Source organism: Bos indicus x Bos taurus, chromosome 6 (assembly GCF_003369695.1).
Source record: "Bos indicus x Bos taurus breed Angus x Brahman F1 hybrid chromosome 6, Bos_hybrid_MaternalHap_v2.0, whole genome shotgun sequence".
Classification (NCBI taxonomy): domain Eukaryota; kingdom Metazoa; phylum Chordata; class Mammalia; order Artiodactyla; family Bovidae; genus Bos; species Bos indicus x Bos taurus.
Genome location: NC_040081.1, coordinates 85523428 through 85551088, shown reverse-complemented (window position 1 = coordinate 85551088; position 27661 = coordinate 85523428). Strand labels below are relative to the sequence as shown.

The window sequence follows — 27661 nt, the reverse complement described above, 5'->3', positions numbered from 1 at the left end:
AGGGGCTGTCTGTGTCCCTGTTCCCTAGCACAGTGCTGAGGGCATCAGTAGATACTCAATAAACTTGCCAGGAAAGGAAAACAAGTTGAATAAAATGAGTTAAAGAGTAGCAAAGGCAGGGCATGAGTATGCTTCTCTTAACCATTTAAATATATGTAAATAATAAGCGTATAATTCCTGATATTTTCAGTGAGAAAAATTCTTTATTTAAAATAGGCTAGATGTTTTTACTAGATTAAATAAAATACTCTACAAATGAGAATTTTAAATCCAGTAAACCAAACCCAGTAATACCAGTCAGGGATTGTTGACCAGTCCCCATTTAATAACGTTTGAATGAAATAACTTATAATTCTAAGAATATGTGCCTTTGCTTAAAGAAAAATTTCCAAAGTAGTGTCACATTTCCTGGATATAACAGTGTCATGCTAGCGGGAGAAATTCTGTAATGCCAAGATAGCTAAGAAACAGTGATTTTCAAATGCAGAGACCCTTTGACTTGCTCTGATGTTATTAATAGTATTTCTAAATCACAGAGACAGGCGGCACATTTTATTTCAATAAGAGAATGAAAGCAAGAAGGGGACCTACACTATTTCTAGCCACTTGTATTTATTAATATGTGCTTAGCACTTTTAATGCCTTTGCTGCAGAAGGGTAATAAGTGTTTTTGCAAACAGATATGCTATGGGGACAAAGCTGGGGAGCTTGTGCATACAGAAAGTAGCCGATATCTCCAGACTCTCAGGGCTCTTGGAAATGCCATGCATCATGCTTGATTTGGGGCTGCTGGGCCTTGTTTCTTGGCATCAATGTGTGCTGAGTGTCAGGGGTCGCTGTGGAGTCCACAGTCGTTTCTTCCTGGAGACCCAGAGTTGTGGTCTCATCAGCACCGTAGGTCTCATAAACCTCAGCTAATCCAGGGGTCATCAGTGGGTCGGCAGCTGCTGGGGTGACTCCCCTAAGGAATCCCCTGCTGCGCCCTGCAGGGCCCCTTGCCAGGTTGGGAATATTGCCCTCAGGATTAGCAAGAAGCCCTTCTAGGGCACCAGGTGCTAGCTCTGAAAGGAGAGCTGGGCTTTCCGGATCGGCTAGGTGGGCCTCTGGCACAGGGGAGTCTTGTGCACCTCCTTCTCCCTTCTCCGGGCCTTTGGTTGCAGCGACTGGGGAGTCAAATTCCAGAGTAAAGTCCCCACCCATGTCTGGGTTGTGGGGCATCCCTCCAAGCCTGGGCCTCATGCCTCCAAATCCTGGGAATATGGCTCCATAGGCCAGGGGGTCTCCTCTTCCTCCCTGGAAAAAACCATTTACCAAAGACACTATTGTCACATACTGTTAACTATACCATGCAATTATACCTGGTCAAATTCACTGAGAAGCCACAAAAAAAACTGATAGGGAACAGGGAATTGGCTGACAGCTTTGCATAAGCACATTTCTCACTAAATTGACTTCTGCATTTTTCTGAGTGGGGCGCTCACTTCTTTGAAAGGGAGATGAAGACCCTTTGAATGTTTGCTGGAAGGAAAGAAGAGAAGCAGGGAAGTAGGGAAGAACCACGTCTACAGGCAAAAGGTAGTTTGAATTTAGTTTTAAGAAGACAATAAGCAGCTGAAACGTGCAATGCCATTGTAAAACAAACATAAATCTGATCCATTCCTAAATTGGTTGAGCAGTTTTGGAGGACCTTGTCAATATCATTTCTCAGTATCTCTCAAATTAATGAAGCAAAGCCCCATGTAATATTTTTTCTTTTAAAATTTTTTCTTCCTTCCTTCTTTCATTCTTCTTCCCCTCCTTCCTTCCTTCCTCTGGAAAAATGGTAACATTTTCTTCCTGTGGACAGTTAAAATTCTAGAACTGACCATGTTTCCTTTTTTTCCCTTTGTTGCAAAACATTTCAGAACCAAAATCTTGGGCTACTTACAATGGTTGTGCATGGCCTTATAACTTACATATCTGTATTCTCATTTTGACTCATTTTAAAATTCTATCTTCAGTTTTTTGGGTTATATTTATTGTCTTTTTTATAAGCTACAGGAAAATCTTTTAAGATTGAGGCAGAATATAAGTAAGTTAAATAAAATTACAAAATGAAAATTGTCACTTGAATTTTCAACCTGTTTTGTAGAGTCAGTTACGTATGTTGTGTCATGTAGAGTTAGTACTTTTTCTTCTTACCTTCTCATGGCTCTCCATTTTCAGATTTTCACATCATCTCCTCCAGAGATGATACTGTGAACCTCTGGGCTGTGACCTTTATCACATTATCTGCTCTGGTATCTATTTTTCCCACTGATTAGTCTGTAAACTCCTTGAGATCAGAAACCTTATTTTATTTAACTTATCTCCAGAGGGTCTTTTTACATGTCTCACTCACAGAAGGCATTCAATAATTTGAGATTTGAATTTTCTTTTAGTGATAGCATGCTAATGTGTATTTATTAATTTGATATGATCTGTATTTATTAATTTGATGTGATTTGATAATGGTTTGTTACTTTAGTATGGTTTTGTTTTGTGTTCTAACAGATATAACATAGAAATTTCTGAGAGAAAAAGTCCAATTGTGAGTCTGTTGATCTCAAATTTTAAAGTTGCAATATGCATGGATAATGATAACAGAGTAAGAATATACTTGACCTAAGTCATTAATGTACTTGGAATTTTACAATAATCAAAATTTAAATTTGGTTAATTTTTTAATTTTTGATCTCTCAATTTTGAGTTCTAAACGATTTGTTATTTTGTTGAGTTTGTTGTTTTGAGGGGTTAAATGGTCTGAGAAGTAAGGGGAACTTCATGAACCGTGTGTTTCTTTTTTGGTTTGAAGCATTTGCTGTTCAATAGTGATGGCTTTTCAAGAGATATTGCTCCTGTGCATTTAAGAAATGGGGCAAAATCCTATGTGCAAGAATGCTCATCACTCAGAAACAGTTATATGGGAAATGAGATGATTCTTTGCATGCTGCTTCAGAATCCAGCTTTTGGTTTTGGAGTGGAACAACCTGAGTCCCATGTTGTATATTCAGCTACACTCATGGCCAATGCCTCTTGCAGCCAGTCATCTGTGACTGTTCTCCCTTGGCCACTGTTTTAAGAAGAGTTTGAAGACATTACTCACCCCCATTTCTTCTGAGCTCATGATGCCAAGTCTGGCAGGAGCGTTCTGTTCAAAAAGAAACGCTGAATCATATTATGAACCAGCTGACTCCTATTATCTTTGTAGATACTCAAGAAAAAAGTCAATTGGTCTTTCCTCAAACCTTAATATTAGTGCTGTGTCCAGAGGTGGAGTAAAGTGGAGAGATGAATCATTATTGAATAAATGTAGCCAATTTGGATAATTCCGATAGAAAATTTATTTACCTTTTCTTTAATGCCATTGTGTGTGTGTGTGTGTTTGTATGCCTGGCCAGAATCATCCATATAGGAATTGTGCCTCCTTGCCATTTCGGTTGCTAACTTCGGCAGTCAGAAAACATGGGATCTGTTGTTGGAGACCTGGATTTTATAATATTATCTCCTAAGGTAACATTTAATTAAAATAGGATAAAGACTTACCAGTTGATTTGCTCCATAGGTCACGTAAAATATTCCTGGGTAAAGCTAAATATAAATACAATAATCATCACATAATGCATTCCCAAGAGAGAAGTTTTTAAATAAATTACAAACAGAGAAATGGTGTTAAAAAAACTTACCTGAGATGGTTTATTTTGTGGCATTGGTCCCCGAGATATCAAATGGGCTATTGGAAACATCTTTAAATGGTAGAAAGAGAATAAGCAATTCATATTTGCTATAACACAGCAAACCTCCCATTACAGACATTTCCCATTACAGAGTTATATGAAATACATTTTCAGATGAATTACTATGATAAATATTAAGTGTTTAATATTTAAGAAAACAAAGCAACCCATTATACTTCATATTTATGAATAAACGGGACAATTAAAATTTTTTACTCTTCTTCCTTAAAGTATAGAGATGTATTTCCCAAGAAAATATCTTATTGAGATTTGTACTTACCGGTGGATCTTGTAGATCAGCAAAATCCATTCCTGGTAGCTGCATTACAGATAAATATTAAAATTACTGAGCAATCAGAATAGACAAAATGAACTTAAAGGGTTCTGATCCTTTTTACGATTACATAAATAAACAATCTAAAGTGAATTTCCATGTTTTTAGTTTCATTTCAGCTTGGAGGATACAACCTACAAGATTACAATTGCCCCTTCCTGACAGGACTCAAGTGCACAGCAGGGGGATGTGACATGTCTGTCACAAATTTGGTCTTGCAGCATAGAAAGTAATGAACTTTGGGATCAGAGCCTGCCAGGTTGGTTTGAACCCTGGCCCTGTCACTTAATTTTTGTGTGATACTGGGAACATTTTATAACTTCTCAGTGTCTGTTTTTTTCTCTTTAAAAAAGGATGATTATATTTATCTTTATAGGATGGGAGTCAGGATGATATTGGAGAATGTTAAGTGCCTGCAACATACTAGTTACATGGGAACTTCCTTTTCTGTCCATTGCTTTTTTCTCTATTTTATCACACAGTACTTTCGCCTGATTGTCTTCTCTACCACCAAATAGGAGTATCTCACCCCATGAGACAGGGAAGCCTGGTGTGCTTGGGGTCGCAAAGAGTCTGACATGACTTAACGACTACACTACAAACAGCAGCTACCAGACACAGAAATAGTAATGCACCAGTACTGCTTGCACTGCTGAGAGATCAATCCCTCTTCTCAGTCTTCTAGCACTGAAAAAGAGCTTGATGATAGGAAGCCTGGACTTCCTGGACTATCCTATTTTCAGTGAAAGCTTTCACTTTTGCAACTAAGAGACCAGTTTTATAGGAACAGGATCTTTTAGAACCCATACCCCCCATCTCAGATGGGAGAGGGCAGGAATGGATATCTATGTTCTACTCCCAAATATGTCAATTGCTTGGACACATATTTGTATTTTCGTTCATTATACCCAAAGCTCTGAGTATTTAAATGTGCTCTGCAAATCGGTTTTCGTTCACTAAGTTAATGGATGATCCTGACAGGACTTCAGAGAAAGGAGGTACCTCGGTCGTTGGTGGCTTTTCTGATGGCGCCACCTGCTGTTCAACCATCGGCCCCTCTGCTTGCTGCAAGGGCGGATGTCCCTGGTAAATCGGAGGCTGAGGTACGCCCTTCTGGACTGCGTTCTGCATGGAGGTGACAACGGTGGGCTGGAGGAAAGGTTTCTGTCCTGGCTGTTGAGGCTGCAGGGATGGCTGCGATGGGAGAGGTGGGGGATGCACAGGCAAAGAATATTCATACTGCAGAGAAATTTGAAAGGAGCGTCAGGAAGTGATGGCTCACTGAACTGTGGGGTCTAGAATTTTAAAGCGAAAGGTCTTGGGGAACTTTGTACTTGAAAGAGAGTCTATGGGACTTGCCGTGAAGTTGTGTTACATAGAAAGCATCTATTTGTTTAAAGGCAATGTTATTTGGGTAAGACTGGTAGGTGTCTACCTCCTTTGCTTCCACTGGGACTGACTACCACTGCTTACGTAGATGGGAAGCTATGTGAACTTCTGGGTGGAATGAGCCATTTCCTCCTCTGGGTTCCTCCAACTGCCTCTGTGTATTTCTGTGTTACCATCTTCTCAGTGGATTACAATGATTTATGTCATGACTTTATCCCTTATTCAACTAATACAGAATACTCTGTCTTATTTATCTTCATAGCTCCAGGACTTAACTAGCTTCTAAGTTCCTGGCACATGATAGATGATAAAATTTTTTTGGAAAGAGAAAAGATAACCAAGTAAAATATCAATTGAATTCTGGCATCATGAATTCAATTTGGAAATAATTATATGGAGAAAGAATCACCCTTAACATAATTTACTGTCCCACTAAATGTAGCTTGGTCAGTAATGCTGTTTGTTGTGGAAAATCATCTGAAATCAAAGCTTCCTGTTCAAGCAACCATGCTTGGTTGCTCCTCTTTGAAATGACCTGTTGTGAATAGTTCCCTATGATTTTTAAATTGGTTGCAGCCACTTCAAAGTGGCTTAGAAGTTTCACCACAGTGTGAACTCTGATTTACCTCTTCAAGCATTTCCCATCTCTAAACTCCTGGCTTTCATTAGTACTTACACTTAATTCATTGCTTATACCTCACAACTCAGCACCTTGTAATGTGTTGTTTTGTCTTTTCCCCTAATCTGATGTGAAATTTCATAAACATTAGAGCCATTCTTAAATGACTTCACTTTCACTCCCAATCTGTGGAGTGAAAGCCAATCTATCGTTTGGCTTATGTATTTATTAGGCACCAAATAAATAATAATTAACTGATTAATATATTTATTAATTGCTACAGGGCTCATGGTGTTTTAACTAGGACTTTGGCATCATTTTAAATGTGTCTTTTAGTATTTAGGAAATCTTGACTAAAATTAGATTTTTCCAGGATATAGCCTGCTTTCATTTTGAGTCTAGTTTATTTATTATTACTGTTCATATCTTTAACATAGGTCTCTTTTATTTTGGAAGCCATAACTTCCCATTTGAAATAGATATACAAAATGGGTTGAAATTCTGGACCCCATTTCATTTTAAAGTTTCCTAAGGTCTAAAAACAGTTATAGATTTTGATTTATTTTACTTGGGTTTTTTTTTGTATTCATTAATGTTACCTGTCTGTGGTTAGTATAGGACAACTTAGAGAAAGCAAGTAGAGGATTATTTTAAAGCTTGAAGTTTCAGACATGTTGATGCAACTAACTTACCTGTTGAGTTTCATGTTCCCTTGGTCTCATCCATGGGAAGGAGGAATGTGGTGGGAGAAGACCATTCATCCACAAAGAATTAAATGATTTCCCAAAGCCAAATCTTGAATACTAAAGACATGGAGGAAAAAAATTGTATAATTATATTTCAGTGTTGTCTTGGTTTTCATTTTCTAAAAAGATCACTGAAAGTGCAGAAATAGCAAAAGTAAGAGAGATATTCATTAATGTGGATAAAGTCTTCCAATAGATTTGCTTTCTATTCTGAGCCAGTCTGCAATATTTCCATAAACTTGTTTGAGATTTTGCTTTTTAAGAAGCATTCATATTTTGGGCTGTATAATAAAAATGATAATATAAAAAATAATTTTTTTGTACTAAAGAAAATTCAACATTATTTTTATTTTTTCCTCCTATCCCATTCTAGGTCCTTATTTTGTTGTAGGTTATTTCAGTTCCTTTTTTGCTCTTTTAGTAGTTAGGATATTGTTTATTCACAAACAAATTTTATGAATTACAATGCTGCTGCTAATATCACTACCACAAATACCATGAATATTTACAATAAGAAATATTTGGGGAACACATGTATACCTGTGGCGGATTCATTTTGATATTTGGCAAAACTAATACAATTATGTAAAGTTTTAAAATAAATAAAATTAAAAACAACAAAACAAAACAAAAGAAATATTTGAAAATACGATTACCTGAGAAAGCAGGTTTAATCCCTGCAGGCTTCCCAACTGTCTCATTGTCTATCAAGAAAAAGACAACTCAGTTAGTGTTTGCCACATATGTTCCTTTTGTGTATGACACAATTGATTTTTCAACATATTATAATATTAAGACAAAGTTTGGGGTGGGTCAATTTGAATAAGATAGGAGACACAAATCATCACTAAAAAGTGGAAATGTTAAACATGATTCTGCCATTGTTGTTATTATTGCTATTAAAATAGTGAGCTTACTTTTTATCATTAATTAAAAGAGATAATATTTAAGTGCAGGTCATATTGAAACATGGAAAAATAGCCCATTCAACTGAAATATCAATGTAATCATGAAGGCATTGTCTCAGTGACTCTTTTCCTCCCATTTAATTTACTTTGCCTTTTACAAATCCAGCCCAAAGAGACATTTGGAAAAAAAACACGCACACACACAGGCAAACAAACTAAAACAAATCAAAACAAAACAACCCTACCTCTTTCCCAAATTAAAAAAAAAAGCCCTCAGAATAATAAATATAAAAAATACTGGGGAAAATGGTAAGTATCTAGACAGATGGTCAAGAATGCTGCCAATTCTACAGGAAGTCAGTTTCATTTTTTCCTGGGGAGAGGTTTAGAAGGCTTTGAGTTGAGGTTAAGCTAGAAAGTAAGAAAAAAAGTAACTCAATGAAACTGGCTTCCATGTGAAAAAAGCTAGCACATACAAGTATCGATTACCCTTAGACTGTCATGATATAAATAAATTTTGTAAGACCTTGTGAAAAATTTGTAATCTCATAAACATTTTTCTATTCTTAACTGTGTATACTTTTTACTGTGATACCTGAAACATTTCTATTTTGCTGGGATTTTCTAAGCAGAGTATATATTAGTTATAAGAACTGCAATAAGACAAACAGAGTCTATGCAGGAGGTAGCATCTTACAGTGTTAATGCTGTTTACAGACCTCATATACAATTAAATTTTGTAAGATAAACTTTCCTCATCAGAACTTTATCATACACTGTAATGAGAAGGAACTAAGTATAAACCATTTGTGAATTCAGAACAATGTGTTTTAATTAATGTATTAAGTATTAAATATTAGTATTGCTTTGATTTGCATACAGATGGTGTTCTAAAGCCCAAAACACCTAAAAATTTAAAACTGCAGTAAAATTATAAGGTGAGGCTCTAATAAATGTCATAAACTTCTCTAGAACTTCACAGGAGGACAACCACTGACTTCTGGCTCAGCAAACTGAGAAACAGCCCTTGTATTTCTCTCTTATCAGAAACAAACCAATGTAATGATTGTATGTAAATACTCTGACAATACATACCTCAAGGCTCAAACTAGCCATGCCTGGTATCCCAGGTTGCTGAGGAAACGCCTAAATGGAAATAAGAATAATTGGTGTTCTCTTTCAAGAGAAACTCACCACCCTTTTTTTTTTAATGACGAGATACTTCCTTACACATTTAAAATAGAAAAACACACAAGTACATAGTTTTCCTCTGTGAGCAAGAATTTCAGGAACATTTTTCTAAACATATTTTATCCACTTTCTTACTTTTTAACACACGGAAAATCCCATCATGTGAGTCATGGTGCAAATTTCTCCAAATAATTCAGTTTTGCAAATGGATAGAAGGAAAGGAGCTATAAATGTGTAGCAAATACTCCAAGAAGAGAAAAAAGTTAGCTGTGTAGGCAAAAAGAGTGATATGTGTGTGTGGTGAGCAAATTGTTCAGAATTTTAGGGAATGTGAGAGTTGACCCTTCTTTTGGCCAGTACGAAAATAAGGTAACAGGAACATATTCAACTACAGGACAAAGAACACTTTGCTTCTATTTATCTAAGTCATGCATTAATGAACAATATTTACATGAATGTAGACGGAGGATATCTTCCCCAGTGGGAAGTAAAAGAACATCTGATTGGGCAGGCAGTCAGTTGACAATCCTAAGCAAATCCTCCACTTTCTTGGAGTGGACCTGATTGACACAGTTGTGCACCATCATAGGTTCCAAGAGTGTCAAGGTGTTAGATTGACGGTTGGTGGCTGAGGTGACTCCCGTGTCAGTATCATACAAAGGTCAGCTAAGGTGGCAACTTCAGTTTTCTTTTTTCATTTAAAATTCACACTGAGCAGTGGAATAGACACTTTTTATCTGTAGAATGGAGGTTTTCACCCTAGTAATCAGTTTTCACTGCCACCCCTCCTTTCCAAAATAGTTTAAGACACCCAGAGAACTTTTGTCTCAAGAAACTTAAATATTTAAAGTTCATTTGAGGCCACTTACAGGGTTCTCAAGAGACCACGTCACATTTATCTTCATGTCTCCAATTCCAGCATGTTGCTGGATTCATGGCAGGTGCTTAGTCAATGTTTTCCAAATTCATGTAGCAGCTGAATAAAGTCTTCATGTAAACTGAATCACATACTATTGATGGGAGTAGTTCAGTGCTCAAAGGAAGGTATTCGTATGAAATCATCTAAGTATATGAGAGAATGTGCCACGTGCAGGACTCTAACACACAATTAGCTCCATTGCCATGGCATGTTTTCATTTAAGAAACTTAAGCTTTCGGTCACACAATATCTCCCTATAAAGCAAATCTGTTGGTAATTGCTAGCTTCAAATGGAATTACTTAGCTCAGTTTTGTAATCACGGGAATTTGGCTAATATTGTTCTTTTAAAAATGAAGAAGAAAATGTACCTTACTTTTTTGGAGAAATTTCTTTTTTCCATTTCACTTTCATAATGATAGCAGGTAGTTGATAATAAATCTGTGCTGTGACATCATTGGAGACCACATACATCTTATAACTCTGAGTTGAATAATAGGAGTTGTCTTTGGAATATTTAAAATATCTTTGTGAATAGGAAAATTACATATTTGGCTATTGCTTTTGGTTGGTAAGGCTTTTCCCTGTGGCTTAGTGATAAAGAGCCTGTGTGCAATGCAGGAGACCCAGGTTCCATCTCCAGGAAAGATCCCCTGGAGAAGGGAATGGTAATCCACTGAAATATTCTTTCCTGGAGAATTCCATGGACAAAGGAACCTTGCAGGCTATAGTCCATGGGGTTGCAAAGAATCAGATAGACTGAGAATCTACAACTTTCACTTTTAGTTTCTTTTTGAATGGTAAAGGCTGACATCTAGGCAGCTATAACTTTTCACTCAATAGGAAGATACTACTGGATTAATCCCAATGAGTCCCTTTGTGGACACTCAGCTAGGTCCTTCAGTGTTGTCTCGTGTCTGGTGATGTCTCTACGAGGGTACCCCCAGAGGACTGACTTACCGGCACTGCAGAACTCATTTTCAGGAGGCACAGGATCAGTATCATGTCCTTCATTTTGAAAAGTGGGATCTGAAACAGAGTTGGATTGGAGAATCAAATCAGATGAATTTTTATCTCAGAATGGTTTAAAGACAATATTTCCATCAGCCAAATCTCTGCTTTTCCAAACGACTAGGTTCAAAATCAAAACAACTAAATATTGCTAAACAACTAATTTTTAGAATGAATTGAGGAAGAATTTAAAAATTTCTAAATGATTTTTTTTAACAAAGCTACCACCTAAATGAACATGTGGGAACACTTCCATGAATATTCTATAATTTCATTTCGTAAAATATATTATGAATTAAAAAATCCCTTCCACTATGTGAAATGTTCATCTACAAAGTTTGAGTCACAGAATTTTATACTTTGTTTGCTTCCAGAGTAAATTTTGAAATACATTTTAAAATGTAACACAACCAACCGTCATTTCATAACAAACCTTTATGTGTGGGTATAAAGGGTATACCATTCTATGTTTAGCTTATCCAGGAAACCATGCCAAAAATTATCTTTTAAAAATAAAAATGAACTAAATATTTTAATTTCCTTTGATATTAGTGTAAAATATGCCTCTAAATAGAGTTTTCCTCGTTCTAAAATGAATTATCTCTCATTTATTCTGTGAACTCAAAAGGCACTTTACATTTACACGAACAGAAATCTGACTAGTCAGAAGATTTGCTCAACTTTCTATACCTTTCCAAATTTAATACTGTCACTAATAATCACAAATAACAAAAAAGTCGAAAGACAAGTCTTTTTCCCTTAGCTGAAAGGGTATTAGGCATGTCTTCTTGGGAACATGCTAATAATGGTTCACCATAAGCTATTATTCAGCTTATGGTGACAAATGAAGATAAAACCTCTTTATAAAAGCTGCCTGGAGATAGGAGAAAAGAACTTGCAGGAATCACATGGAAATCATAAAATCACATTTTACCTTCAATGCTGGCATGCACTGTGCTCTCATTGCCTTGCGATGCCAACCAAGATAGTTCTAAGAAAAGAAGACTAAAAATTTTTTCTGGACTGTGCCTGGGACTCACTCTGTATCTCTCATTCAGGGAAGACCTGAAACCTTTATTTAAAGTGCCAATCCACCAATCAAAGTGAAGCTCAATGGGAGGAAAAAAAACTATAACAGCGCTGCTCCTGCAATTAGCCCGCACCCTTTTATTTCATGCAAGGATACTGGCCCAGTGGAGTCTCATTATTTTTAATTGTAACTCAACCCCTGTATTTATTCAGAGAACTCGATTGCAGGGGAGACAGTGAAGGAATAATGAACATAAACTCTGAAGACAATCATTTTGGTGAGCTAGGGGAAATATATGTAAAATAGACCATTATCTGTTTCATGTAGGTTTTTAATCTTCAGGTAAAGCTAGTGACCCAGTGCCAGTATTCTCAAGAGTTTCACCTTCATATTTGTTGTGGTGAAAGTAAATCCTCTCCTTTCCCCTCAACATACACACACTCTAGAAGGAAACACTGAAATAACTTTCTGGGCCTGGAAGAGAGGATAAAAACATTAGATGGATAATGAATATGTTATGATTTTTTCCTCAGAGTTTCCTAAATATTTTCATATCTGAAGATGATAGACTAGAGATAGACAAACTTTTGCAAAAGAATTTCAGCTGGACCCTCTGAAATAATCACCTCAGGTGAACCTTTAGTGCCTGGTCATTGCAGGGAGAGGGACAGAAATCACGATATTCTCATGAACCAATGGAGTCCATGGGCACTACTCTCAGTTCATTCTTTAGATAGAACCATTTTCAGGCATTTAGTATTCATCCAGGTTAGTAAGTCAGATCTGTGTCACGTAAACAGCCAACATCAACATGAATGGGATTTTCTCTGTGAATAGATAAGAATGTCTTAGATATGGATTGAACTTTAGCTGCTTTTGCTATTTCTCTGCCCCTCCTTGTCTTTCCAAAAGTATGATTTCAGATGTGGTAGAGATAAGCATTTAGGACTACTTTCTTGAGAAAGGATGAGTAAGCACACTCTTCAAGGAAGCAGAGATCTTGGCAATTACAGGGAATGTTGAGGAAGCTGGTATTTTGGGAGAAAGATTTCTTCATACCCAAGTTAGGTTTAACAGTATCAAATAATGTTATCTAAGAAGATGTGCCTGAAAAACTCCATTCGCCATTGATAAGAGATTTTAGGAGGCAAAGAAGTAAGAATCTGAATATGTTTCATAAAGAGCAGAATATTCTTGAAGTGAAAGTTGTTTTCTTTTTTTTTGGTCTCTGTTATTCCAGCTCTGGTGCTTGATCAAGTCCCTTAATCTCTCTGAGCTCCACTTTCTTCCTCTGTTGTTCAGTCGCTCAGTCATGTCCGACTCTGCAACTCCATGGACTACAGTATACCTGGCTTCCCTGTCCTTCATTATCTCCTGGAGTTTGCTCAAACTCGTGTCCTTTGATTCCTTTGAGCATCTCATCCTCAGTCTCCTCCTTCTCCTCCTGCCCTCAGTCTTTCCCAGCATCAGAGTTTTTTCCAGTGGGTCGAATCTTTGCATCAGGTGGCCAAAGTATTGGATCTTTAGCTTCAGCATCAGTCCTTCCAATGAATATTCAGGACTGATTTCCTTTGGGATTGACTGGTTTGATTTCCTTGGTATCTCCAAGGGATCTCAAGAGTCTTCTCCAGCACCACAGTTCAAAAGCATCAATTCTTTGGTGCTCAGCCTTCTTTATGGTCCACATCTCACATCTGTACATGACTACTGTAAAAACCATAGCTTTGACCATATGAACCTTTGTTGGCAAAGTGATATCTCTGCTTTGTAATATGCTGTCTAGCTTTATCATAGCTTTTCTTCAAAGGAGCAAGTGTCTTTTAATTTCATAACTACAGTCACCGTCTGCAGTGATTTTGGAGCCCAAAAAATAGTCTGTCAGTGTTTCCATTTTTTCCCCATCTATTTGCCATGAAGTGAGATGGGAATACCAGACCACCTGACCTGCCTCTTGAGAAACCTATATGCAGGTTAGGAAGCAACAGTTAGAACTGGACATGGAAGAACAGACTGGTTCCAAATAGGAAAAGGAGTACGTCAGGGCTGTATATTGTCACCCTGCTTATTTAACTTATATGCAGAGTACATCATGAGAAATGCTGGGCTGGAAGAAGCACAAGCTGGAACCAAGATTGCCAGGAGAAATATCAATAACCTCAGATATGCAGATGACACCACCCTTATGGCAGAAAGTGAAGAGAAACTCAAAAGCCTCTTGATGAAAGTGAAAGTGGAGAGTGAAAAAGTTGGCTTAAAGCTCAACATTCAGAAAACGAAGATCATGGCATCTGGTCCCATCACTTCATGGGAAATAAATGGGGAAACAGTGGAAACAGTGTCAGACTTTATTTTTTTGGGTTCCAAAATCACTGCAGATGGTGACTGCAGCCATGAAATTAAAAGATGCTTACTCCTTGGAAGGAAAGTTATGCCCAACCTAGATAGCATATTCAAAAGCAGAGACATTACTTTGTCAACAAAGGTCCGTCTAGTCAAAGCTATGGTTTTCCCAGTGGTCATGTATGGATGTGAGAGTTGGACTGTGAAGAAAGCTGAGCGCCGAAGAATTGATGCTTTTGAAATGTGGTGTTGGAGAAGACTCTTGAGAGTCCCTTGGTCTGCGAGGAGATCCAACCAGTCCATTCTGAAGGAGATCAGCCCTGGGATTTCTTTGGAAGGAATGATGCTAAAGCTGAAACTCCAGTACTTTGGCCACCTCATGCGAAGAGTTGACTCATTGGAAAAGACTCTGATGCTGGGAAAGATTGAGGGTAGGAGGAGAAGTGGACAACAGAGGATGAGATGGCTGGATGGCATCACTGACTCGATGGACCTGAGTCTGAGTGAACTCCGGGAGTTGGTGATGGACAGGGAGGCCTGGCGTGCTGTGATTCATGGGGTGGCAAAGAGTTGGACACGATGGAGCGACTGAACTGAATTCAAAAAAACTAAGATCGTGGCATCTGGTCCCATCAGTTCAGTTCAGTGAACTGAACTGAACTGATGGGACCAGATGCCACGATCTTAGTTTTTTTTGAATGTTGAGTTTTTAAGCCAGCTTTTTCACTTTACTTTTTCACCCTCATCAAGAGGCTTTTTAGTTCCCCTTTGCTTTTTTCTTCTCTAATGTAGGGATAATATTTATTACCTACCATAGGCTTAGTTCAAAGATTTGGCAATATGATCAAGATATGGCAGCTGTGTGGGCTTCCCTGGTAGCTCAGTTGACAAAGAATCTGTCTGTAATGCAGGAGACTCTGGTTCAATTTCTGGGTCAGGAAGATCCCCTGGAGAAGGGATAGGTTACCCACTCCAGTATTATTGGGCTTCCCTTTTGGCTCAGCTGGTAAAGAATCCACCCACAATAAGGGAGACCTGGGTTCAATCCCTGGTTTGGGAAGATCCCCTGGAGAAGGGAAAGGCTACCCACTCCAGTATTCTGGCCTGGAGAATTCCATGGACTGTCTAGTCCATGGGGTCTCAAAGAGTTGGACACGACTGAGTGACTTTCACTTTCTTTCACAGCAGCTATAGTGGGTGCTCAATAAATGGGTTGATTGTCTTTCATGTGGAAGAAACTACAATGAAACATAGGACCATGAAGATATCATGTGTGAGTGTGTGTGTGTGTGTGTGTGTGTGTGTGTTAGAGGTGGAGGAGTATTGGCGGTTAGGTTCATGAGCTCCAAGGATGTAGAGAAGGGACCTGATGGAAGTCATTTCCTCTGTATGGAAGTTGATGCTAAATCTATGGGATTAAGCTTCCTAGTTGACAGCTAAACATGGAAATGGTGTCTTTTACAGTCAGTTTATGAGCATGATCATCATTTTGGTAGGACTCATATGTTCTGTCTTACTCTTAAGCCAAATATCCAATATAGGTAATATAGGTAATGTTGCTTTTACCTTTTTAAAAAATGTTTTTCATACTCAGTCCTGGGGTTATTGTCTCCTAGATGTTTGCCTTTTAGTTTCTTTTTCCTTCAGTTTCTTGTACAGCAACATCAAGTTTTTCTTCCTAAAATGTTGACTTCAGCATTTCCCTGTCCCACTCAAAAACTTTTTAAGGATCCTTAAGGCTATAATGTAAAATTCACCCTCTTTTACTAGACAGTCAAATTAACATTTTAATTCACCTTTCCAGTCATATCTCCCACTATGGGTATAGTGATAATGATTGTTGTAATCAGTTGAAGTTAGTCTCATTTGTCTCTAGTACAGTTTTTTATTTTTGGCTTATGTTACTGGGAAAGTTAGTACATATAATGATAATTCGTGCTATGGAAAATGTTTTAACCACAAAACATCTGGAAATTAGTGTGAGTATATGAATGCAAATCTGATAGTGATTATAGGTGTTAAGGAAGTTACTGCAGCTGATGGAAACTACGTAATGTTGGTCAAGACAATACCTATATAAAGAACAACCAGAGCCCCAACTAAAAAAACTATGTCCAAAGCCCAGCAAAAATAAAAAGCCTCAGGATAACAGAAAATCTGAGCACCTGAGGGGACACATGCCGCAGAAAAAATTATCAAGAAAAATCTAATGAAAGAAGATCCTATGGACGATGTTATTATAGCAGCTGAGAGCAGAGCTGTTTAAATTCCCTCTGTGACAATGATCGTGGACACTGGGTGAGCTACTCAACTCGAATATATTTAATATTTTCATATAATAATTTAATCTGTGAAATATGGTCTAGCATAGAACAGCATGAATTTCTTTTAATTTAAATAGAATACTGAAACAAATATAGTGCTCAGTGTGTGTGCTTGCTCAGTTGTGTCCAACTCTGCAACCCTATAGACGGTAATACGTCAGGCTCCTCTATTTATGGAATTTTCCAGGCAAGAATACTAGAGTGGGCTGTCATTTCCTACTCCAGGGGATCTTCCCAACCTAGGGATCTAAAGATTGAACATACATCTCTTGCATCTCCTGAATTGGCAGGCAGATTTTTCACCATTGTGCCACGTGGGAAGCCCCTTTAGTGCTCAGCACACCATCTGATGAAGGAAATGTTCAACGATCATGAGTTCTTCTTGAAGTAAAGAAACATATATGCTGCATATTTAACTCTGGGCCTTGGCTGTGGTTATTCCAGTCACTAGTGGAAACTGTAGCAACTAATTAAAATGTATAGAAATGATTTTGTGTGAACATTCGATATGACAAAATATGGAATTTGGTTTTTGCTTTGTTTTGACACATTGTCCTTTCAACTGTCTATTCCAACCAGAATTGTTTAGTCACTGGCTTCTGCCATGGTTTTTCTCTTCCTGGGTTTTGAGTGAACCTTTCTTTTTGCCTAGACTCTTTTCTTACCTCTTTGCAACTTGTTTTTAAAGTTCTACTCAATTTTTACCTCTTAAGTGACTCCTTCCCCCACCATTCCATTCCTCTGTGATAGTCCCTTCTCTGAATTCTAAATAATTGTCAGTCATTTGTCAGTAGTTCATGCACTACATGGTGACTGTTTGTCATAGATCCTTCACATTTTACTTAGCAAATGGTCCTCTAAATTCTGGGATATGGTTTTCATGTCTTTCAACCATAAAAACATTCCTGTGAGAATAGAAATCACTCATTCTACTATGTTGCATCTTTTGGTGCTATGAACATCTTGAAAGTGAAAGTTAAAAGTCCCTCAGTCATGTCCGACTCTTTGTGACCCCATGGACTATACAGTCCATGGAATTCTCCAGGCCAGAATACTGGAGTGGGTAGCCTTTCCTTCTCCAGGGGATCTTCCCAACCCAGGGATTGAACCCAGGTCGCCCGCATTGCAGGTGGATTCTTTACCAGCTGAGCCACAACGGAAGCCCAAGAATACTGGAGTGGGTAGCCTATCCCTTCTGCCGTGGATGTTCCTGATCCAGGAACCAAACTGGGGTCTCCTGCATTGCAGGCAGATTCTTTACCAACTGAGCTATCAGGGAAGCCCACTATGAACATCATAAGAGGCAATATTTGGAATAGTATTTACCATGGGGAGGTGTTAATTTAGTGTTTTACATGTATTAATTTATTTAATCCTTACAAGGACTTCGTGAAGAAGATACTATTCTTCCCTTTCTGTTCATGATAAAGCTGATCTATAGAGAAGTGAAGTAAAAAAAAAAAGAAGTGAAGTAAATTACCTGAAGTGGCAACCAAGTAAGTGGTGGAACCAGAGTTTAAGACACACACACCTGCTCTTATGCACTGTGCCAATGACATGGACAAATCAACCACTTCAAATACAGAGAAGTAAACACAACATACTTGTCTGTAGGGAATTTATCAGCTATTTACTCAAAGGAGAGAGAGACACAAAAATAATGAAACTTACATCAAATCAAGGCAAAATATTTTCCTCACATATTTATTTTCTAACTATATTTCTAATTTTTATAAATTGTTCATATTTTTGCTCATTCTTATCAATGTGTATGTTTTATGTATATTATGAGCACATATTATAAAGCATTTTATATAACATATAAATTAATCTCTTTCCATGTTTTATGTAAAGTTTTTGATAGACATTTAAAAATATATTTTAAAATCTCTTCCATGTAAAAGCTTTATATTTCATAGGAATTCCTCATACAGTATTCTTCATATATTCTTATTGGAATCAGGTTGAACTCATTTTCTGCCCCTCTTTCTTTACATGGTGGAGTCCGAAGCTCCATATTGAAAACTCTGACAATGAACAAATTTGTCATTAGTCCTTTAGAAACAAAGGAATTTATAACAGAACCATGGATAATGGGTACAGTGGTTGTTGGCAAATTGTCAAGTAACATACCCACTTGCTTTGTATGTTAAAAACAGTGTTTCATTTGTATCTTTTCTGGATTATTATCTGGCAGTTTATACCCATTATAAGCCTGCTTCAGAAGGACTTTCAGAAAAATGAGTTGATCACTAGCCAATACAGAATGACTTCAGGTCTTCATTCATTGACCCTACATGATAACATGATTTAATTTTACAGTAGAGGTGGTATTTGTTTTTACTCTGCCCAGGAGAAGGCTCTGATGTGGATAATTGGAAAGCAAGGCAGGAAACATATCTCGTGCTAGTCGCTTAACTGCTGAGCTTGTTAAAGAGCATTTAATAGAGGCTCACTATGAACAGACCATCATTAAATTTAATGATGGTAGAGAGATATGCTCAAGCTCCTGTTCTTTTTTTAAAATTAACTTATTTTAATTGGAGGATAATTATCTTACAATATTGTGATGATTTTTGTTATACATTGACATGAATCAGCTGCAGGTGTACATGTGTCCCCCCATCCTGAACCTTCCTCCCATTTCCCTCCCTACCCTATCCTTCTGGGTTGTTCCAGAGCACTGGCTTTGAGTGCCCTGCTTCATGCATCAAACTTGCACTGGTAATCTATTTTTCATATGGTAATATACATGTTTCAATGCTATTCTCTCAAATCATCTCACCCTCACCTTCTCCCACAGAGTCCAAAAGTCTGTTCTTTATATCTGTGTCTCTGCTGCCTTGCACATAGGATCCTCATTACCATCTTTCTAAAGTCCATATATCTGCATTAATGTACAATATTCTTATTTCTTCCTGACTTACTTCACTCTGTATAATAGGCTCCAGTTTCATCCACCTCATTAGAATGGACCCAAATGTGTTCCTTTGTTATAACTGAGTAATATTCCATTGTGTATATGTACCACAACTTCCTTATCCATTCGTCTGCCAATGGACATATAAGTTGCTTCCATGTCCTAGCTGTTGTAACCATTGCTTCATTGAACACAGGGGTACATGTGTCTCTCAATTCTGGTTTCCTCAGTGTGTGTGCCCAGCAGTGGGATTGCTGGGTTATATGGCAGATCTATTCCCAGTTTTTTAAGGAATCTTCACATTTTTCTCCATAATGGCTCTACTACTTTGCATTCCCACCAACAGTTTGAGAGGGTTCCCTTTTCCCCACACCCTCTCCAGCATTTATTGTCTGTAGACTTTTTGATGATGGCTATTCTGACCGGCATGAGATGATGCCTCATTGTAGTTTTGAATTGCACTTCTCTAATAATGAGTGATGTTGAGCATCTTTGCATGTGTTTATTAGTCACCTGTATGTCTTCTTTGGAGAAATGTCTGTTTAGTTCTTTTGCCCACTTTTTAATTGGGTTGTTTGCTTTTCTGGTATTGAGCTGCATGAGCTGCTTGTATATTTTGGAGATTAATTCTTCATCAATTGTTTGCTATTATTTTCTCCCATTCTGAAGGCTGCCTTTTCACCTTGCTTATAGATTCCTTTGTTGTACAAAAGCTTTTAAGTTTAATTAGGTCCCATTTGTTTATATTTGTTTTTATTTCCATTACTTTGGGAGATGAGTCATAGAGGATCCTGCTGTGATTTATGTCAGAGAGTGTTCTGCCTGTGCTTTCCTCTAAAAGTTTTATAGTTTCTGGTGTTACATTTAGATGTTTAATCCAGTTTGAGTTTACTTTTTTGCATGGTGTTAGAAAGTGTTCTAGTTTCATTCTTTTACATGTGGTTGACCTGTTTTCCCAGCACCACTTGTTAAAGAGACTGTTTTTACTCTACTGTATATTTTTGCCTCCTTTGTCAAAGATAAGTTGTCTGTAGATGCGTGGACTTATCTCTGGACTTTCTATTTTGTTCCATTGACCTGTATTTCTGTCTTTGAGCCACTGCCATACTGTCTTGATGATTGTAGCTTTGTGTATATTCTGAAGTCAGGAAGGTTTGATTCCTCCTATTCCATTCTTCTTTCTCAAGATTGCTTTGGCTAGTCAAGGTTTTTGTGTTTCCATACAAATTATGAAATTATTTGTTCTAGTTCTGTGAAAAATACCATTGGTAACTTGATAGGGATTGCATTGAATCTATAGATTGCTTTGGGTAGTATACTCACTATACTGATTCTTTCCATCCATGAACATGGTATATTTCTCCATCTATTTGTATAATCTTTGATTTCTTTCATCAGTGTTTTATAGTTTTCTATATATAGGTCTTTTGTTTCTTTAGGTAAATTTATTCCTAAGTAGGAGAAGGCAATGGCACCCCACTCCAGTACTCTTGCCTGGAAAATCCCATGGACGGAGGAGCCTGGTAGTCTGCAGTCCATGGGGTTGCTAAGAGTCGGACACGACTGAGCGACTTCCCTTTCACTTTCCACTTTCATGTATTGGAGAAGGAAATGGCAACCCACTCCAGTGTTCCTGCCTGGAGAATCCCAGGGATGGAGGAGCCTGGTGGGCTGCCGTCTATGGGGTCTCACAGAGTCGGACACGACTGATGTGACTTAGCAGCATTCCTAAGTATTTTATTCTTTTCATTGCAATGGTGAATGGGATTGTTTCCTTAATTTCTTTTTCTGTTTGTTTCATTGTTAGTGTATAGGAATGCAAGGGATATCTGTGTATTAATTTTATATCCTGTGATTTTATTATGTTCATTGATTAGCACTAGTAATTTTCTGGTGGTGTCTTTAGGGTTTTCTATGTAGAGGATTATGTCATCTGCAAATAGTGAGAGTTTTACTTCTTCTTTTCTAGTCTGGATCCTTTTTATTTATTTTTCTTCTCTGATTGCTGTGGCTAGGACTTCCAAAGCTAAGTTGAATAGTAGTGGTAAGAGTGGGCACCCTCGTCTTGTTCCTGATTTCAGAGGAAACGTCAAGCTCCTATTCTTAAAAAATATTACAAAATAGTTGAAGAAACCATACGTGGCATTTTTATGGGGCAGTTCTGGCTGGACCTGGTGATTCAGACTGTAAAAAAATCTGCCTGCAATGTGGGAGACGCAGGTTCAATTCCTGGGTCTGGAAGATCCCTGGGAGAAGGGTATGGTTACCCACTCCAGTATTCTGGCCTGGAGAATTCCATAGACAGTAGAGCCTGGTGGGCTATAGTCCATGGGGTCACAAAGAGTCAGACACAGCTGAGCAACTGACACACACACAAATTCTGGCTGGGTTCCACAGCCTGAAGGGAACCAAAGGCAGAAGCATAGTATAGGTTAGGAGAGATTGCAATAATCCAGGTGAGAGAAGATGATGGTTTAGGCTGCAATAGTAGCAGTGGAAGTGGTAAAACATGGCTGGACTCTAAATCATTTTCAAGGTAAATCTGATAGGATTTATTGCTAGAGTAAATGTAGGGTTGAGAAGGAATCAAGCAAGTGTGGGGTAATATTTATCTAGTGCATTTAATTCAAGGGTTATTTATCTTTAGATGCATCTATCTGGAATGTTCAAGCCCTTAGAAGTAAGCAAAAAAAGTCTCAAAGCCAACCAAAATAGAGAGCACATAGCCCTAAAGCCTATGTGCTTATAAGAATTTTTTTTCTTAGTTTCTTTTTGTTCCTGTGTGAGTTACAGTTCAAATAAATGTCATTAGTTTAATATTTTCAGATCATAAGAAAATAAAAAGGGAAGGAGAAATTTCTAAATGTAGAAATATTTAATCACCAGAAATAAAAGCTGAGACTAAGAACAAAGATACAAAAAACCCCAAACAAACAAACAAAAAAACCAAAGCAAAAACATAAAAATAGGCTGAAGATGCTTGATACAGAATCTGGGTCTCATTGCCTTAGAAGCCCTTCTTAAAATAGAAATGGGAGTTTTTAAAAAAAAAATGTATTTATTTTTAATTGAAGGACAACTGCTTTAAAATATTGGTTTGATTTCTGCCATCCATCAACATGAATTAGCCACAGGTGTACATAGGTCCCCTCTCTGTTAAACCTCTCTCCCACCTCCCACCCTTTCCCACCCCTCTAGGTTCTTACAGAGCTCCAGTTTGAATTCCCTGAGTCATATAGGAAATGGAGTTTTAAATGGTCATTGTGTCATTAAAATCAGGTTAGATTATGTTTTTATCTTTTAGTCTAGGAAGCAGAGAGGTAAAATTCCAAATGTTTTGCATCTAAAATATTGAAATGTGTTGGAATTCCTTACCCTCATCAGTGTCTAGGGTGAGCACAAGCAAATCTCTATAAATTCAGATAGCTCTGGTTGTCCAGAATTAGAATCTCCTATTCTTCCTTGGAGATTCAGTGTAGAGACTCTTTTTGCTTCCCCCTTAAAAAAAAATTAGAACCCAGAGCAGGCCGCATTAAGAATTCTTTTTCTGAGAGTCTTCTTGACACATTCCAGCTGCCTATGTCTGCATGTGTGTGGGCTCAGTCAGTTCAGTTGTGTTGGACTCCTTGCAACTCCATGAATTGTAGCCCGCCAGGCTCCTCTGTCCATGGGATTCTTCAGCAAGAATACTGGAGTGGGCAGCCATTCTCCAGGGGCTCTTCCTAATCCAGGAATCAAACCCGCATCTCCTGCATCTCCTGCACTGCAGGCAGGTTCTTTACCACTGAGCCACTTGAGAGGCCCCTCCAATTGCCTATTGATGCCCCCAAAGCTCTCGGTAAGCCTGTGTGTGTATGTATGTGTGTTCGTCACTCAGTCGTGTCTGACTCTTTGCAACCCCATGGACGGTAGCCCACCTGGCTCCTCTGTCCATGGGATTCTCCTAGCAAGAATACTGGAGTGGGTTGCCATTCCCTTCTCCAGGGGATCTTCCCAACACAGGAATCGAACCCCGGACTCTTGCACCGCAGGCAGATTCTTTACCTTCTGAGCCACCAGGGAAGCCCTTTGGTAACCCTAAAGACTCCTAAAAACAAATTCCTTTGAATCTTTCAGTTTTATATCAATGAACTAGACTGAAAAGCCACACAAAATCTCAACTCAGGATACTTCTAATTTCAAAGCTTCTGTGTCCACACCTCAGCAGCTTGACATCCATAGCTCTACCCCTCCTGCCAGAGACCGTACCCCATGGTTCTGCAATGTCTGCCCCAGGCAGGATGGGGTAGACGGGAGGGGATCTGGCAGCACTTTCTGCCTTGGGCCAGGATGTGGCTTCTTTTTTCTAATCTTCTCTAGTCAGGCTATCTAAACTGCTCTAAATTCAGTTGGCCCCTTCTGCATTTTCTTCTCTGCTTTCTAGAACTCATTTTAAGTAAGCTGGGGTGAGTGGAATAGGAAGTGGGTCCCTGTAAACTTCATTTATCTGAAATTCACATATGTAGGATAGATCATTCTCTGATAACCCCCACAAAAGGGGCACTATCTGTTACATAATATATATGAAGACTTATGTTTCTCATGATTACTTCTTTCAAATATAATTTTATCATTGAGAAGTAAACTTCAACTCTTCCTAGACAGACATGGATTATACTGTAACTCTGAGACACTGCATTTCACGGTGTCACATTTAATGACACAGCATTAAAAAAATAAATAATTTCCTGACCATGAGAGTCCCAGGGATGAAGGGTTTGGAGGATTTTACTGAATTTTAGATAGAGCAAGGTAATATTTGGTTTTATGTAAAAATGCAGGACTCTAAACCAATTGGACTGCAAATGTAAGAAAGCAGCCAGGATTTCTCATTCAGACAAGAAGAAGATCCTAGCACTTTCCTTCTGCTGTCTCAGCATTTCTGGTTGAAACACAGAAGTGCAGAGAGGTACAGAACTAAGCAAAAATAACAGAGGAAGTACACATGATGAAGCATGTGTATTTGGTCTTTAAACCAGCAAGATGTGTTTAACTCTTGGCTGGTTGTGCTGTGCTTTTCAGAATATAATAAAATCTAGCACAGAATGGAGGGAAAGGGAATGATATCTATTAGGGTCTACTTTTACTCCATGCATGGTTCTTGCCCTTTATTATTGCATTTATTTCTCATAAGAACCCCAGGAAGTAGGTATTATTATGATCCACACTTTTAAGATGGGCTTCCCAGGTGGCTCAGCTAGTAAAGAATCCACCTACAATGCAGGAGATGAGAGTTTGATCCCTGGGTCGAGAAGATCCTCTGGAGAAGGAAAATGGCAACCCACTCCAGTATTCTTGCCTGGAAAATCCCATGGACAGAGGCACCTGGTGGGCTACAGTCTATGGGACTGTAAAAGAGTTGGACGCTACTTAGTGACTAAACAGTAACTGTTAAGATATGAAAATAAGCATAAAGGAGCTTTGGCAACTTGCTCAACACCATACAGGCAAATTGTAGAATCAAACTTCCAGTCTAGTCTGTGTAGCCCAAGTTAATAGGGTCCAATATTTGTTGAATAAATGACATATTGAATAAATAAATGAATACTGTATCTCTCACTGTTGCCATTCCAGGCAGATATATCTGTGATGAAGGGGCAGCACAGATCTGTCCTTTCTCACGGTGTAGGGCAAGATCCTTTACCTCCTGTATCTTGTCTAAGGACATTCAAGTCAACTCTCATATTTTCTGATATACATGAAACTGGATTGATCCTCACTTTGTGCTGGAGTAAGATAGCATAGAGACAAGAAAGTAACATTTATTAAATATCTTCTAAATAATAGACAATGGACAGACTCTTTTTCTATGTCGTTTCATGGAATCCTCATATTGGCTTTATGAAGTAAGCCTCACTGTCTGCATCTTTAGAGATAATAACACAGGCTTTGAGAGGTTAAGGAGCTTGTCAAAGATATATATCTGATAAGCATATTAGAATTTGAATACAGATCAGTATGATTCCAGAATCTGTATTTGCTGTTTTTTCTGTTTTTTTTTTTTTTTTTTAGTGTATATGTTTGGTTTATGATATTATATTAGTTTTAGGTGTTCAGTATTGTTATTCAGTATTTTTACAGATTATATTCCATTAGAAGTTTTGACAAGCTAATGATTATACTTTGTTCTGTACACTATATTCTTGTTTATCTATTTTATATGTAGTAGTTTGTATCTCTTAATCCCATACTCTTAATTTGCCCTGCCTTTCCCTTCCCCCTTTGGTAACCACTAGTTTGTTTTCTATGTCTGTGAATCTGTTTCTGTTTTGTGTATACATTCATTTGTATTATTTTTTAGATTCTACATAAAAGTGGTATCCTACAGTATTTGTCTTTCTCTGACTCATTTCACTAATCACAACATTCTCTAAGTCCATCCACATTGCTGCAAATGGCAGAATTTTATTTTTTTTTAATGGCTGAGAAATATTCCACTATATGGATGCATGTGTGCTAAGTCACTTCAGTCATGTCTGACATTTTGCGACTCCCTGGACTGCAGCTCGCTAAGCTCCTCTGTCCATGGAATTCCCTAGGCAAGAATACTGGAGTGGGTTACTATGCCTTCCTCCAGGGGGTCTTCCCCACCCAGGGATTGAACCCACGTCTCTTATGTCTGCTGCATTGGCAGGTGGGTTCTTTACCACTAGCTCCACCTGAGAAACTCATTCCACTATACACACACACACACACACACACACACACACACACACACACTATAACTTATTTATCTGTCTGTTGTAAATAGTACTTCTATGAACATTGTGGTGCATGTATCTTTTCAAATTAGTGTTTTTGATTTTTTTCCCAGATATATACCAGCAGTGGAATTGTTCAATCATATAATAGCTCTATTTTTACTTTTTTGAGGAACTTCCATACTGTTTTACATAGTAGTTGTACTAATTTATATCTTTACCAAAAGTAAAGTCTTTTTCCAGATCCTCTCCAACATTTGTTATTTATAGGCTTTTTGATGATGGCCATTCTGACAGGTGTGAGGTGATATTGTTGTTTTGATTTGCATTTCTCTGATAATTAGAGATGTTGAACATATTTTTATGTGGCTGTTAGCCATTTGTACGGAGAAGGCAATGGCACCCCACTCCAGTACTCTTGCCTGGAGAATCCCAGGGACGGGGGAGCCTGGTGGGCTGCTGACTATGGGGTCGCACAGAGTCGGACACGACTGAAGTGACTTAGCAGCAGCAGCAGCAGCAGCAGCCATTTGTATGTCTTCTTATTCCAGGTCTTCTGGCTCTTTTTTGACTGAGTTATTTATTATTTTGATACTCAGTTGTATGAGCTATCCAGTGGTCATGTATGGATGTGAGAGTTGGACTGTGAAGAAAGCTGAGTGCTGAAGAATTGATGCTTTTGAATTGTGCTGGAGAAGACTCTTGCGAGTCCCTTGGACTGCAAGGAGATCCAACCAGTCCATCCTAAAGGAGACCAGTCCTGGGTGTTCATTGACTGGGACTGATGCTGAGGCTGAAACTCCAATACTTTGGCCACCTCATGGGAAGAGTTGACTCATTGGAAAAGACTCTGATGCTGGGACGGTTTGGGGGCAGGAGGAGAAGGGGACAACAGAGGATGAGATGGCTGGATGGCATCACCAACTCGATGGACATGAATTTGAGTGAACTCCGGGAGTTGGTGATGGACAGGGAGGCCTGGCGTGCTGCGATTCATGGGGTTGCAAAGAGTCGGACATGACTGAGTGACTGAACTGAACTGAACTGTATGAGCTATTTACATACGTGCTGTTTACATCACACTGTCCTTCAGTAGGAAACTAAGTCTGGATGGATTATATTAATCAGCATTATTTACTTTGAGACTTCTAAGTGCTTCGACTATGTTGTCTATTAATTCATAATATTATTTCATAATATTCATATTTGTTGTTAAAACAGAAGGAAGCCTAGACACATTCAACTCAATTACTTTTAGTTATGGAATCTTGCACATTAAAAAAAAAAAAATCCAAAACAAAGAAATTCCTACCTAAAGCCTAGAGTTGTAAGTTATGGTGTAAGTGCTCTGCAAAGTGTCTGTGTTGTGTCACCTTGCTGCTTTTTTAAATAGTATCTTCTTTTGAGATACTATGAGCCTAGCTCATTTCTAGGCTA

At 38.2% G+C, this 27661-nt stretch overlaps 1 protein-coding gene across 1 annotated transcript; it reads right to left on the bottom strand.

The window, feature by feature from the left end:
• Nucleotides 1–32: 32 nt before the first annotated feature.
• Nucleotides 33–10912, bottom strand: AMBN (ameloblastin; the record flags this gene model as incomplete). The annotated part of the gene is made up of 10 exons (XM_027545312.1): nt 33–1293; nt 3125–3169; nt 3565–3609; nt 3705–3764; nt 4036–4074; nt 5092–5328; nt 6790–6900; nt 7500–7547; nt 8847–8897; nt 10820–10912. Coding segments are annotated over 10 exons (1278 nt in total), but the record flags the coding sequence as incomplete, so codon positions are not given.
• Nucleotides 10913–27661: the final 16749 nt, after the last annotated feature.